At 38.9% G+C, this 15959-nt stretch overlaps 1 protein-coding gene across 1 annotated transcript; it reads right to left on the bottom strand.

The window, feature by feature from the left end:
* Positions 1–247: 247 nt before the first annotated feature.
* myo1hb (myosin IHb) lies at positions 248–10436 on the bottom strand. Its single transcript, XM_072372183.1, has 32 exons — positions 10403–10436; positions 9354–9515; positions 8873–8988; positions 8393–8591; positions 8208–8288; positions 7896–8075; positions 7717–7815; positions 7512–7625; positions 7334–7405; positions 7127–7246; positions 6796–6863; positions 6601–6706; positions 6406–6486; positions 6192–6283; positions 6000–6094; positions 5644–5690; positions 4383–4463; positions 4186–4291; positions 3911–4028; positions 3666–3779; positions 3470–3546; positions 3325–3393; positions 3136–3220; positions 2900–3062; positions 2673–2756; positions 2159–2252; positions 1754–1809; positions 1524–1659; positions 1326–1396; positions 980–1077; positions 783–882; positions 248–703 (listed from the first exon to the last, which is right to left on the bottom strand). The coding sequence occupies exons 2-32, from the start codon at positions 9477–9479 to the stop codon at positions 677–679; spliced, it is 3075 nt and encodes a 1024-aa protein (XP_072228284.1). The 5' UTR covers positions 9480–9515; positions 10403–10436; the 3' UTR covers positions 248–676.
* Between the last annotated feature and the right edge of the window lie 5523 nt (positions 10437–15959).

Genomic DNA, 15959 nt, shown 5'->3' with positions numbered 1-15959 from the left:
TAGTTAAATATGGTAAAGAATGATAACCACTTTACATAAGGGTCTTAACCCAGGATCTTAATCAATAACTCTGAAGCACCTTGCAGGCAGAGACTAATGTAGAGTCAGCATATGACCAGCAGGGGAAGCTGTGACATGAGGAATCATCAGAGTGAACAGTATTAGTTAAAAGATGAGCAGTTTTTCATTTAATCTGTGTTGGATTATGTCTGCACAAAACTATCAAACTATCAACACTGAAACTTACTTATGGTTTGTTATATTTAATGTTTTGATATAAAGATGCAGCATAGTAAAGCAGTAACAAATCTTACAGTCATGGCTTCACACATGCATGTCTTTACTGTTACAATGTAGATAGGGTTCAAATACAAAAAAAAAAGAATGCTTCTATAGCATGTCCTTCAATCTGCACTGGAAAAAAATTTGTTCATAGAGATCATTTAAACATTCGTCTGGCCGGGCTCATCTATGATTTGCACTTGCTATAACCAAGGAATTGGCAGTATTTGTGTTGTGGAAGCAAATACTTTACAGTGTAACATTGTCACAAAGATGCTGAAATGAAAATGAACAAACATAAAACAAGAGTTATTAAAAACATAGCAGTACTACATAGTAAGCATGGCTGTTTATTCACTTCTAAAAGCACCGTAAACCATCTTAACTGGCCTCTTCATCTTGACTTGGCTCTTGTTGATTCCTAAAAAAAACCAAAAAGAGTTTGGGAAGTTTGTTATATCTTCAATAATAGATTCAGATTCCATGAACTCCAGACTCACCACTGTCAAATGGCCATTCTTTGCCCTGTAAACCATAGACTCCTGGCCACTTTTGAAGTCGACAAAACCTTCTCTTCCAGGCTGGATGTCAAATCGAACACTGCCCACAAGAAACATAATTCCATCATGAACAAGGATAATTTCCGAGATTTAGATTGATAATTGAAATTTTGAAACATATAATCCAGATTCTGTACCTGCCCTGGACCACTTTGATGTTGTTCTCCTTGTCTGCAATAACGCTCAGCTTAGTCAAGGCTTCAAACAGGTAGTCACACTGCAAAACCAGATCCCCCTAAGAAAAATGCCTTCAGGTTTGAGTTTTCTTACAATACTTAATTATATTATTACTGACTCAAAAGACCCATGAACAAATCCCTCACCAAGCTTTGCAAAAAGGTGACTGAAAACGGTTTAATGATAGTTGTATCGTTTTAAAAAGTACGCTGGAAAATCATAGTTTTGGCATTAGACAAATAAAACACCTGTATTTATAGTCTCTGGATATCTATAAATACAGTTTTGCTTCTAGTACTACTTTACCTTTTGCTTGATTTCATCACAAGTAACATGAAGAATGAGGAAGTTGTCACTCAGGTTGCTGACCGACACACCTGAAAATAAAAATCATACTTTCAAAATACACATAAGTCTGTAAGATTTGTATAAAGTGATGCGTTTCAAGTGTGTGTATTTATAACTTGGGCAGGTTTTCTATGTATATGTATATTTATGTAGAACCTTTCAGAGAGATGTAATCAATCCTCTGCTTGATCTTGGCCTCCTCAACCAGGTAAGCAGCTTCCTGGGTGAAGACAAGCTGCCGGAGACGAGGCCTGAACCCGTTCCTGTCGTACTTCACCACTGGCACACTGTACTGTGGAGGACAGACACACACACACACACACACACACATCAGAGAGGACTAATTGAGAGAGACAAACGAAAAGTGAATACTGATATTAATTTACCTTGATGTTCTCGTGTTGAATCATCTGAAGGACCTTGATGTTTATGTCTTCTAAAGCTGGATAAGATTATAGAAAAATATTTGAAAAAATTCAATAAACAAACTGAGCATATCAACATTTTTATGCAAATTCATGGTGTAACATACTTCTAACCATGGGGCAGTTTATACTGGCAGGAAAACATGAGTATATACATCTAGTTGTAACATTACTGTAGTACTACATACTGTGTATGTGTGCTGTGTAATCACAGTATGAATACTGAGATTTATTTTTGTAAGTATTACATAGCATGTCAGAATGATTTTACTTTGTATGCATTACAAATAAGTAAAACAAATCACATAGATTTAAGTACAATTTTAAGTACAATTAGCTTCAAGAAAAAAATCATTGCAGTCTTACAGATCCTGGTGTCCACAAATGGTCTGCCCACGCTGAAGGGGTAGTTTTCTTTTTTTCCTTTGAACATGAAGCTTGTCTGTACTTTTAACAGGAGCTGGGAATGTATAAAATTGTCACATGGTGAAATTTTATTCCTCAAGTTATTACCAAATCATGTTAAAAAACAAAGTATATTTATGTTCATATGTATTCAGGCAACACATAGATACTTACATAAAATGTGATACGTTCTGGGTTTTCCTTTTCTTTTAATGTGTTATGTAGCTTTTTGTGTATGCACAAGGTCTGCTGTTTTTATTTTCTTCTTCACCATGGAAAACATGCAGAATTTAATGTCAGCCAGTCTGGCCAACATCTCCACTAGGTTTAATTGTATGCTGCTGCTACATATAAACCTATTTTGGCAGACTACTAAAATAAAATCATGAAGAGTGAAATTAAGAACATCCGCATGGAGATTTGATGCCCCCTAAACTGTACTGTACGTTTGTTGCTTGAACACAGTGAGCTGTACCTGAGCTTTTCTTTGGGGAGTGACTCCTCTGATGTACTTCCGTACCATCTGGCGAACATAGATCCTCTTCAAGAGCTGAGAGATCTACAAAAAGTGCAGCAGTGTATCTTAAGCTGTTTGATTTATCACTTTTACAGGAAGTTGCCATCACCAAAATTGTTGGCCTGTGCCCTGATGCATGCAGCCTTTACGAACTAAAATGGCTTGTGACACAAATTAACACTCACCTCGTTCATTATGGGAGGCGGGGTGAGCCAGGAGTCTTTCTCCAGGACTGTTTTGGGAAGGTTTTGTCTCAGTCGCATGAGGTAGCTCTGCCTCACATAGGCCAGGTACTCACTGTTGTCGACGCACGCTGGTTGATTTCGGGTCATGAAACCTTTAATGAACCTAGAACACATTAAGTCACAGGTTAGCTCACAATGTACTCCCTTATCAAACTGCTCTCTTACAGATTGCTTACCTCTTGATGACCTTGACAGCCCAGGCTCTCTTCTCACGTTCCTTCCTCGCCATCAGACCTCTCCAGCAGTTCTCAATCTTAGTGGCTGTTTTGACAAGTCAAAGTAACATAAATCTATTTAGTCTGGTTATTATTTACAAAAAATTCAGTAATTAAAGGACATGTTGGTCTTGCCATATCATCACCCACCAGCCTCTTTCTGTTTCAGGAAGTCTCCTTTCACCCTGTAGCCTTTGTACTTGGCCTGAATCGTTGTTGCTGTGAAAACAACAATTAAGAATTTCATTCTCAAGACATTTTCGTTGTCAGCTGAAATTGTTAAGCTATGTCTCACCTAGCTTATGTTTGCAGACTTGGAAGGCATCCTCTGTTGCAAACAGAGTTCTGGGGTGGCGGATGAAAATCTTTGTCCTTGACGTTTTAAAAAAAAGTCACATGAAAGAATAACAATAACAATACATTTGTGTTTCTTTTTGTATGTTAGAACCAATCATAGACTGTCTGTAATATTTATTCTAACATCTGCCTACCTGCCCATCTTGTACTCATCAGGTTTATAGCCCAGGTGTTTGATCAGGCACTGCACACCTTTGGCTGCGGTACCTTTCCAGTTGGGCCAGGTGTCTGGACATAGAGGCTTATACCTAAGCACAGAAGAACAGCTGAAGCTGTGTGTGCGGCAACAGTAAAAAGACCACGCCAAATGTCCTCTGTAGAAACAAATGAATTATTATGCTTCAGACATAAAGAAAGGAGACAAAAAATGTCACTCTACCTCTGGAGGAAGATTTCATATTTGCGACGATATGCAAACCCAGCACGTCTGACCCTCAGGTGCTCCATCAGCCCCAGGTACTTCACCTGATGTCTCACCAACACATCGTCAAATTGTCCTGGAGGACAAACCACAACGCTCTAACATCATGGCTGACACCACAGTAATCTACCTTTTTATGCGGGCTGACCTGCATTGTACATACATTGTGTAGTATCAGCTTGTCTAACACTCTACTGATTATTGACTGATTATTTTCAGACACAAGGTCTCACCTGGCCGCTTGGCTTCATTGGGTTTAATGCAGCGGAGATACCAGGGTTCTTTGGACATTAGGATTTCAGTCAAACCAACCAAGCTATTCTTAAACTGGGTCACCACCTGATTTTTCACGACAAAATGGCAAACACGTGAATACTGATAGACTGAAATCAGTGAGTCACTGAGCATTATCACCTGAATTGCTTCTCACAGTTTCAGGTCTCCTCTTGCTATCTGGTTCAGAGGAGGGAAAACAGTGTTTGATGATAGCATTCTTGGACTGCCGCATGACCTTAGGGAGAACAGGAAAATTATGAATAGACATCAATTTAATGCCAAAATAGGTATTTATTTGATTTTTCCGAATTTCTCTTCTGGTGTAAATGATGAATGATGTTGATGATGAACAATTTACATCTTTATCGTAAAAAATCAAGAATTCATTGAAGAGTTTTTTATTTATTCTGTTTTCTGAGGTCAGCACATGGCAAACATATACAGTATGGTCACAGAAATGTGAATATGCTCAGGTATTTTTAATACGGGGTGCTGTAAGTTCAAGAATATATTAGAACTTACCAAAACCTCAGTTTATAGTAATAGTGATAATGACTGACTGTACCTGGACGCTTTTTTTACCAACATGCAAAGGTATGTTTAAGAGCTCTATTTGTACTGACCCACATTAGAAACGTATAAAGAAAATCAACCAAGTTTGATCACAGAATTACACGAGTCAGGAACATTTAGACAATTGTTCCAAAATCATCTGCTCAAACAATTTCTACACAAATTCAGGTTAACAAGTGATGGGAGCACTTCATTGTCTGGAAAAAAACCTAAACTGTCATTCTCATCTAAGAAGAGACTGGTTCTAATGGTCAGGAACAGCCGGTAAAGTAAAGATCAATCCTAAGACCACAACTAAGTGTTAAGCGTGATGAAAGGGGATATTTTGCTCTGGGCTTTTTTTGCTTTCATTCAAACTAGCAGATTGCACAAAGAATGAAAAATAGAGACTATCTCAGACTTCATTAGCATAACCCCAAACTATCAGTTAGGCAGCTGAAACTCAGTTTGCACAGTGACCCTAAACATAGATAATATTGGATGTGAAATGGATAATGTAGGCAAACATTATGGAATTGTGCTCATATTCTTGACTTTAGTGCTACCAAACATTTGTGGACTGTTCTTAGAAAGTTGGGTTTCTGTCAGGAAACTAACTTGATTTATCAAACAATATCAATTCTGTCAAGAAGAGAGATCAAAAAGCTTGTTGATGGTTATTGGTAACCAAGCTTGCGGTCAAGGTGTAACTTGTCAAAGGACATTTAAACAAAAAACTGCATTTACATTTTTGATCTTTATGTATTACTTTTGGCCTGTGCTGATTTAACAATACACATAATAAATAAAAGCTAAATAAAAGGTTATCATCTTTAACAACGTAGGCACAAAATAAAAATCACCTCTTTTCCATTTCGATACAACAGATCGTTGTTTTTGTCCAGGAAGCCTGAAATTTCAATAAACAAATAATGAAACAATGTATTGTCTGGAAACCCCTCTTTCTTCCTCTTATGGATGAAACTTTAAGCAAATAAAACACAATCTGACAAAGTTCAGATGCTCAGCTACAGCCTTTCTTTGTCTAGTGTAACAAGTGGCTTATTAATTATGATTAATGTAAACAGAAGGTGCCAACAATGACAGATTATTTGAGTAAGTATTCAAACTTTAGGACCCCTCCACATTCAAGCATTAGTGACATAGACTGAAAAAAAGCATTTCAACAGAGAGCGACGACGTTGATCTAATCTCTTACCTACAACACAGTATGTAACCTCTCCAGCGTAGTGCAAGAGGCGGAAGTCTCCTCTTTCCATTGTTTTCCTTGTTTTTTTGTCAGCAAGTTTATGCCTGCAGTAAGGGGAACATGAACTTAGATCATCATATTTACATTTAGGGGATGTCCAATTCCATGTGTATTCTGTAAAGCCAAAGTGTAAAGACTGACGTGACAAAATGTGGATGACCACCAATCTTTTCCTCCATCTTTTCCAGGAAGGTGAGATCTGTGGCCTCTCCAGGGCGTAAACATTCCTCATCCTATGATGAGGCAAAGCATCATTGATGCAGATATCTTTTAGATTTGTGCCTGAGAATGTATTTGTTCATTCATCTATTCATTTTGTATCGTTCTGAAGAACATCACTTGTTTTCATTTTTACCAGCAAAGAGATGATTCCTCTGAATTTCTCCTCCACGAGATCACAGATTATCTTGTTGTTGAAATATGGCACTGGTTCCCACTATGTAACCAAAAAATGAGAGGGACGATTGTGGATTCACTTTTTTGTTTTGTTTAATGAGTAAGTTATATCATGAGCTACAAATGTTTGGCTACTGAACAACAGTATCATTACTTCGATCCCCTCCATTTCATACTCTTCTTGCTCTGATTTGAGGGTCAGCTGAATGAAAAGCTGCTGCAGCTTCTCATTGCAGTAGTTGATGCAAAACTGTTCAAAGCTGAAATGATCAACAGGCGCTGTTAGTATCAAACTCTTTATTTCAAACTTTTGCAGTCGATGAGTCGGCTCAAATGTGCAAGATCTTACCTGTTCACACTGAAAACTTCAAACCCATAAATGTCCAACAGACCGATCACTGTCTTTCTGGAAGAATCCTGCACAAAAAAGTACACAAACATAAAGCTTTGTAGGTTTTGCTATAAGTTAGACATAGTATGGTCTTGGAATGATAAACTTGTGTGGAGTAATTAAGGCTCATGCATTAATGGTATTTCAAAGTCACTTGCAGATAAGCTGTTTACAGAGCTAGCTATTACAGTCAACCAAATGGCTGCCTCAAGTGTATTACTTTTCTTGCTTACAATCTCAGCTGGGGCTAAATCAAGATTAGACAAGGGTGGACTGCTTTATGGCTTACCTTGTTAGCTAATGATTCATTGACCTTGTTCACCAGCCAGTTAAAAGTGCGGCCATAGATGGCTTTGGCAAGGGCATCCCGGGCATATACTGCATGGTCCACAGAGAAGGGACTGAGCACCTTGAATATTAGAGTAACAATAGTTTATTGATTGCAAATTTACACCACAAATAAGCTAAAGATTGTTATTTACTTCAGAAGTATCACCTCCTCTGCTTTGGCCTCAATCTTCCTGTGGGTTAAGCCCTGTTGTATCACCTGATTAGGAATCCCCAACAACTACATGGTATAGATAAAGCAAAACCAGACATGTGACATCAAATGTATTTGTTTTTATTCGCAAGTTATATGAAGATAGACAAGCTTCAATTTATCTTGATCTTACCTTTGACACCCAGTGCATCTCCTGGTTGTTGTTGAGTGTGGCGTATCCTTGAGCATCTGTTTCAAACATGATATTTCCCAAGTGGAGCACACTAGCAATAATTCCAAATAGGTGCTGGATTATACCAAGAGAGAAATGACTCATCAAACACCAGTACAAATCCATAACTTGAAGTTATAATTAAAATTAAGCTCTGCGACCTCACCTCAATATCACTCTCACTGAAGTCTATGACAGATAAGGCCTTCCGCACTGTCCTCCAATCACTTTTATCATTGATAGAGCTAACTTTGGCACAATCCCCCTAAAAGGAATCAAAAAGGAAACTCTGACCAAAGCATTAGTTTCATATACAAGAAAACTAAAGAGTTTCTTCCATCTGACCTGCACCAGGTAACGGTAGTTTTTGCAGTTTCTCTCTAGGCCGAGCCAGCGGAGCAAATCTTCCTCTCCTCCTTCCACCAGCTGGTAAAAGATGTGAAAGTTTCTCTCCCCGTGGTTCTGGTGGACCACGCGGGACTTCTCTAGTAGGTAACTGAGGATGTGACCACCGACTGCTCCTCCCTAAAGGAGAGAAGAAATATTCAATCTCTGGTCAATACTTATCTTGCTTATCTGTTATGTTAACTTTTTATAATACTGCACTGCCACATGACTCTGTAAGATGCCACTAAATGTCAGATATTTGAGTCTTACCTGGTGGTCAAACTGTATGTCCATGTATTTTCCAAAGCGGCTTGAGTTGTCATTCTTCAAGGTTTTGGCATTTCCAAAAGCCTATAACAAAAAAAAAAGAGATTTTAAATAATAAACTTTCAAATCTAAGGCCTAAACTAGGCTTACAGAGCACAACATTTAACACGCATATTCATGTCACTAACCTCAAGCACTGGATTGGAGAGAAGCAGCCTGTCCCTAACATTGTTCAGGAGTTTGGTACTTGGACAGCTGACAGCGTAGAATTGAAGGATTTTCTTGGAGGCCTCTGTCTTTCCAGCCCCACTCTCCCCTGAGATCAAGATGAAGTGGTTGTTGAACTCAGACTGCATGGTGCGGAAGACGTTATCTGCCAGAGCATATCTGAAAGTACAGTGATTGGTGAAAAAAAAAGAATGTCTTCTTTTTAAGACAAAACACTCCTGGCAAAACTGTAGTTCAACAAATGGGGAACAGAAGTGCTTGCACCAAACTTAATGAAAACTCAACCAAGAAGTTTCAGTCTGAGCCAAAGCTTTCAACCTCATGGTGTGCCTTTAGGTTAAAAGATGATAACCAAAACCTGTACTGTGGCATTCTTATTAATTGTTTCATCTATCAATGCAAACCACAAGATTCACAGAGACTGAAAAAAAACAACTCACATATGAGGTGGCAGCTCAAAGAAGTTAACTCCCATATACGTATCCATTTGCTTCTTGCTGTAGATGCCTAAATCTTTATATGGGTTGACCGACACCAGGAGAGTCCCAATGTAGGTCTGAAGACAAAGACAAAAACATGACCTCACAGTCTGCAACTCTTGCACATTTGATGACAAAGGCAATTTTTCCTAATGATTAAATTACATAAAAAATCCACTATTTATACTGTATGTAGTTTTATCCTTTATCAACAGCAGTAAATTAAATGAATCACTTGCCCTGACCCTGTGGACAGTAGCGACCCTAAGAGTGCTCACTCTGCAAATGAACAGAACCGGAGCTGCTATCTCAGCAACATAAGGTGCCAAATTCAGCCGAAGGTAGTGCAACATTAGGACTTCAGGGGTCAAAGGCTGAGGATGGTGATGTTTGATTAAAAAAAGAGGATTGTCCAACATGACACCACACAGGAAAAACTCACGTAAATGAGATTCTCATGGAAACGTTTCCTCAGGTTGTCCAGGAAGGCACTCTCACTTGTGTAGGCGTCCAGGAGAACAAAATCCTGGATGCCCACCCGATCCCGGGCTGTCAGGGCAGCCTCCATGTTCTTAAGAATCCGGTTACACCGCTCCTCCAAGCTCTGAGTCGGAGTAGGAACACATGAGAGACGTTTCAAGAAAACAACAGAACTAGAGATAACATGTTATTGTTAGCCCTGGTTTTACTCCCTCTGTCAACACTGGTATATGTCCCACCTTTTTCCTGTGTGTCATTTTTCTGTCAAAGTTATCTTTTTTGTGTGTTGAAGCTGTCAACGGCAAAGAACACATTCACGTACATGTTCATAATCCCGGTCAAATGGATTTCCCAATGGACGACTCTCTTCCTGTCTGTTCGTCCCTATATCTGCACATTCCAGTAAGTGGCCCTGGCTACATCCTTTATGCTCATGTCAGATCTAAATTCAGCCACCACTATCTAATCTACCTCTATTTTCTCAAAGGAGCCATCACTCTTTCTGACAGCAAGGATAATGTGGACACCAGATAGTCCACCTACACGAGATGCTTAACCCAGAGCCCCTGTAATGATTCTTTTTTTTTTTTGTTACACGTCTCAGCAGTACCTGGCATAAATGTAAATTCCATCAAGTAAATTTCACAGGCAGTAACACTTTCAATTATTCTTAATTGCAGAAACAGTGTATGGTTTGCTACTTGATATGGGACTGATTCCTTTGCCAAGTGACAATCAGCAATGCAGTGCACTTTAATTACAGCACTATGAAAAGTGCATCCACTATTATGCTTCAGTAGTTCGGCTTTCATCACTGCTGAGCTGACCTATCACCAAGTCAGAATATCTGGCACTGACAGTTCATTCTCCATTAAAACAAGCTGCCGATCTACCGACCCAGCAGAAATTCATGGCAAAATGTTACAATAAATCACTTCCTGTTCTGAAAGCCACATGTGAACTTCGTTAAACGCTTTAACTTCACAGGAAAAACGGTAAAAAGTCACCTACCCTGAGCACCCTCGATGTGTCTATGTGCAGTAATTTTTACTGTACTGAAGTCTGAACATCTGGTTTTATTAAAGGGAACACAGGAAACAACGATAAATAGCAGTCTCTACTTCCTTCAATAGGAAACCATCAATAACGATATGAGTGTGCCGCAAAGGAAGCAAAACTCATTCTAAATATGTATTACTGTGTGTGTGTTTCTTTTTGTGTTTGGGAACAGAAGAAACTGGATGTTGACTGATTGTGAACAAAATTCTAGACATAACTGTGTACTTTTTAAAAAAAATACATCAGCTGTTAATGTCTATTATAAGCTTGTTTGGAAGAAAAATGTCTGATGCCCAGTATCCCTCAGAAAATTATCTTCTGTGAAATCTACTCCTTACTAAGCTTGCAACTCTGTGCCGTCTAACTCCACATTTCAATTGGTAACTTAAAATTAAAACTGAAAAAAGAACAAAAACAGAAAAAAAGAGTTTTCAGTTGTCCAAGAGGACACTTGGACAGAAACGGAAACTCTCAAAACCTATATTTGAATGATACAAATACTGACTGAAGATGACAACTTGGACAGTAACAAATAACTGTGGTGGCCACTGCCAGTTCGACGGACATCTGAGTTATTGAGTGTCATCGAGCACAGAGCTGAGATTTTTTTCTGTTATTTAAAAGAAATGTGACTGCCGATAATCTATCGATCTATAGAAGAAAAAAGAAATGCTGTAACAGGACTAAAAAAAAATTTTTACAAAGAAAGAGGATAACATTTTTGGGAACAAAGTCAATAAACTAGATGGTGCACAGAAATTAAATTGAAGCTAATCATAAGCATTGAGATAAACCACACATAGTCAAGTGTTTAAATATAAAATGGACAACTACAGTAAACATCACACTCGACCAGGAAAGTCTATCTGACCAACAGACCATCACCTGAGAGGGCTCCCCATTGTCCATGTCTATCCAATAAGGTGCAGGATCCTGTTACGCAGTCACAAAGTGGCAGTTAGGCTCCTGAAAGAGATAGCACTCCTCGTGGGCCATTGACTGACACCACACATCACCCAGGGCAACACACATTTAGGGGCTCCGGGTGTCTAGAGAAACCTGACCTTCAACAGGCTTCCATTGCACCAGTCAAGTACTTTACCTCCTCTGTTGGTACTGTTTTACACAAACATGCACTAACAAGGTTTGAACTGACACCAAGTTCAGCTAAATATTTGCACCTCTGTGTGGTGGAGGGTAAAAATTAGATTGTACTAAAAGCAGCACTTTTAAAATGAATAATCACTGACAGCCAAACTGTTACACCTTGTTACACGTTTGAAACTGCTGCCTATCTTGTGTATGCGGGAGACATATAGAGCAGCAACATGAACATGCATTTGAGGTTGTGTTCCTTGCCATGCTGTGTACAAGAATTACTCATATTTTTGACCCCATCCTTGTGCATCATTTCAGAGGACATTAGATTGCAGTTTAATGATGACTAAACCAAACCTTAAACACCATGTGTTTACCTCTTTGCATCTTGAGTAATGCAGATACACACACACACACACACTCATAAACCCTTTAATTGAGAATCCTGTTTATCCACTGGACTTGCAATCCTCTTGTTTCAAGTTTTAAGCTGAATGGGTAGAATAGTGAATATCAGGAAAATCACCTGCCTGCTGCAGCAGTAAAAACATGATCATGGATCCTATGACAGTGTTCAAAAACAGCGAAGGTGTGGATTCTTACACCAAATTGACAAACTAACAGCCACTGAAATGCTCCACTGGGTGATCATTTTACTGGGTAGATCTGTCACTATGAGAAATATTCATAGAAATATGTAAGATGGTCAGAGCATAAATTCCTCAAGACCACTGCTTTATGTAAAGCACCCTTAAGTTAGTTAATATCATATATACATATATATTTTTAAAAACTATGGAATATACCACCTCATGGAAACAAACCATCACCTGAGAGAGAGAAAACACATTTCAATTGTATTAAACTATTTTTCTACAAATATAGAATATGTATCATTCTAAAAAGATGCTACAATAATTTTCAAATATATACATTTTAATCCTACTACAGCTTAGTTAATGCAATTTACCTCCTTTACTTCCAAAGGCATATGGGTCATGGTTGAGTCTGTCATCTGTGATGAGCCTCGTGTGATATTTCCAAATTCCTCTGAGCTTCAATCCACAGGTATACAACCCAGGGCAGCAGCTTTAGTGACTAAGGAGTTCTTTCATGGTGGAGCATCTTCAAGTCAACACTGGTGTTTCACCAAAAATCCATTATCTCCTCTGATGCTTATCGGTACTTCATACAAATACTAAATATTGTCTCAGAACGAACCCAGTAACACTGGCGTGGGACAGAAAAACTAAACAGAAGCACGGTGGAGATGTGTCGTTCTGCTGGGCTGGGGGCTGGTGTTCCTGGATTGTTGGTAATGATGCCGTAATGAACTACCTGGATACAGTAGACTGCTTAAACATTCATGGAGCCCAGGCAACAAACATTCATTCAGCGCTTCATCTGAGTGTTGAACTATGTGTTTAAGGAAGTGTGTGCGTGTGTGTGTGCGTGTGTGCGTGTGTGTGTGTGTGTGTTCGCGTGTGTGTGTGTGCGCAGGTATGTAACACAAGGATGTAGTAACTTTATCCACTCAGAGACCCACTCTCACCCTCCTCCTCACAAAATTACAGTAGAGGTATTCAATTACTGATCTTTGATTAGGCAGATGCATTTCAAACTAATTACCACCAATTTATTAAAGCCGGATGAACGATGAGGATTTGGGACTAAATTATTATAGCCTATCCCAGCTATCCTTGGGCGAGAGGCAGGGTACACCCAGGACAGGTTGCCAGTCTATCACGGGGCGCTTGTTCTTATTCCAATTCAAATTAGCTCCAGAGAAGATGTCAGAGTTTCTGAATCTTTTTATATTCTGTGTGATTTTGATAATAACAATAAAGAATTTTAGGGGATTTGTGGATGCAGCAATGACATGTATGTGATGACTATGGTTCTCAGAAGTGCCCATGCAGTGATTTCCATTGAAGACTTATGTCTTTATTTATTGTAGTGCCACATGCAGCCCTTAGAGCCTGAAGATAACAGCCACTCAATATAGGTTTTCAGCCTTATTCCTGTTGTAGATGGACCAGTTTTTCTGAACCCAGACTCTACCTCTCTGGGATCCTCTCTTCAAAGCTAATCATGTTACGTAGAGGTGTCTCATAGATTACTTACTTTTTCTTTAGGATTTCTCTAATGTCAAAGTCTTTTGTGTTGGGCATCCAAACTTTTTTAAACTTCAGACAGCATAAAAACACGCCTGTCAACAAGGCTTTTGATTAGGGCAACAGAGATCTGACAGAAAATTAGAAATGATGTAGCGCCAGCAGACGCCACCTATTGTTCAGCTTCATCAGTAGAGATTGCATCTGGCTCAGCTTTGAGAGACAACGTAATGTTGTCTCCTGCTTCCATCTGTTTAAAATTTAACATTGCTTCCTGAAAGCATCAGCAAAGGCTTCTTACATTACTGCCTCATTATTGGTGAAAACACAGAATGACACAGGAGAGCATGTTGGAAAATTGTCATTAACATAATGTAATTCATTATGTAAACACAGAGTGATTTCTGGGAAAGAGCACTACTTGTCTTTGCAGAAGAAGCACACACACACATACACACACTCTCACACACACACACAAACATACATGCCCTAGAAAGAAAAAATGACCTCATCTTAATGAAAACCCAGTCTTGGATTTGGCTTACAGCACAATAATACTTTTAAGGACTGTGACAAAGAAAAGAAAAAATAAACTATATATAGAAGAACGGGACATTTGATCCTTGCACAACCAGAGATGTTTGGATTGCTGGTAGTTGTTTCTGGTTGTTTCTGGTGGGTGTTTTATTTTGGCCATGGCTGCCCTTTGTCCCTGATTTTAATCAAAACCTTTATGGACAGAAGTTCTTGGCACAGGAATCTTTGGAATCTTTGCTTTTTGCAGATGACGTGATCCGATTGGCCTTTTTAAGTGGAAACCTCCAGCACACACAGAGCATGAAGAAGCTGAGATGAGAATTTGCGCCTCCATGTGTGAGGCTTATGATCCTCGGACAGAAAGGGGGAGATTACCCGCTTTGTGAGTTGTAGCATCCATCCTAGGAGTTGAAGTATTTTGTTCACAAATAAGGGTAGAATGGAGCAGGTGATTGACAGGCGGATCAAGGCAATGTCTGCTGCGATGTGTATGTTGCATCAGTCTCTCACAGTGAAGAAAGACCTTTAATCAATCTACATTCCAACCCTCAGCTAGAGTCACAAGCTGTGGGTAGTGTTCAAAAGATCGAGATTGCAAATGCATAGAGCCACATTAAGCTCCATATCAAAGCAGCCTGGGCTTAGAGACAGGATGAAGAACTTCAGAATCATACAGCTGATGATCATCCGTATCTAAAGTTGATGATGGCTTGGGCATCTGATAAGGATGCCTGTAAGTGCCCTCCACAAACTTCCCTGAGGATGTTTTTTGGAAAAATTTCACCTAAAGGAGTCCTCTGGATATAGACACCACAAATGGGTTGAAAACCAGTCAGTACATTAAATTTTATAATGGATTTCTACATGTCTGAAAATAATTGAAAAATATCTATAGATATTCAAACTGAAACTTTTGCTTTAAATTAGTTTCTTAAAACTAACAAACACAACACTAACTAAACAGACAAAATAGAAACTACTTATCATACATTACATGGGATAGAAAGTGCTTCTGAAGAGTCAACAGTTCAGATAATAAGAGTTGCTCATTATTTGTAGTACGTAGACATTGTTGCAAATGTCATATCTGACACATTTAAAAAATATATAACTGAAAAGAAAAAACAGGTTTCCAGAAACAGCTTCACTTTTTTATTCATCATACACAACTGCTGTTCAGTTTAATCTTGTTTCTAAAAGGCTGGTTACATTACCATGAGTCCTTTATCCACCTCTCATTAAAACAGATGCTGAAACAAATATTCACACCCTCAGCCAGCCCTCAGTTGCCAAACAGATGGCATGACTCTGTGGTTAGTTTCATGAGTATTCATTCAGTGAGGAAATCCCACAGTCATGTTAAGTACTGCATTACAAGATTAAACTCTAAGATTTTAAACCCATTCATTAAAAACATGTCAGAAGGAGACAAAATTATACTCTTAAAACCTTTTGACATGTGGCATACAGGTATAAAATCCTACCTTTGAGTCCATGTTGTATTTCTTTGTGCAAATTCCAAACGCTTTGCTGAGTTTCTGTCCTGCCTGAGCCTGAACGAGCAGCTGATGTGGGGACAAAGGGATGCACTGTATATTCTACCTGTACTGTATTTATGGCCGTCCCATAATGCAGCAGCCTCAGCATGTCCTCTATTGTCCTACTTTTGTACAGCTTCTAAGGTTGGCCTTATTCACTTGCTGGAGTGTGCAGGACTGAAAGACTCAGACGATCCCAAAAGCTATAGAAAACTCATTAAA

The sequence above is a fragment of the Leuresthes tenuis genome, unplaced genomic scaffold (genome assembly GCF_036924035.1).
Source record: "Leuresthes tenuis unplaced genomic scaffold, fLeuTen1.0.hap1 SCAF_19, whole genome shotgun sequence".
NCBI classification, from domain to species: Eukaryota; Metazoa; Chordata; class Actinopteri; order Atheriniformes; family Atherinopsidae; genus Leuresthes; species Leuresthes tenuis.
This window is presented reverse-complemented; position numbering and strand designations above follow the sequence as displayed.

Coding starts and splice junctions, on each gene's coding strand:
- myo1hb (XM_072372183.1), bottom strand. CDS start 9,479: ATGGAGGCTGCCCTGACAGCCCGGGATCGGGTGGGCATCCAGGATTTT. Junction 7,816..7,895: donor ACTACCGTTACCTGGTGCAG/GTCAGATGGAAG, acceptor GATTCCTTTTAG/GGGGATTGTGCCAAAGTTAG. Junction 2,757..2,899: donor CGCCTCCCATAATGAACGAG/GTGAGTGTTAAT, acceptor CACTTTTTGTAG/ATCTCTCAGCTCTTGAAGAG.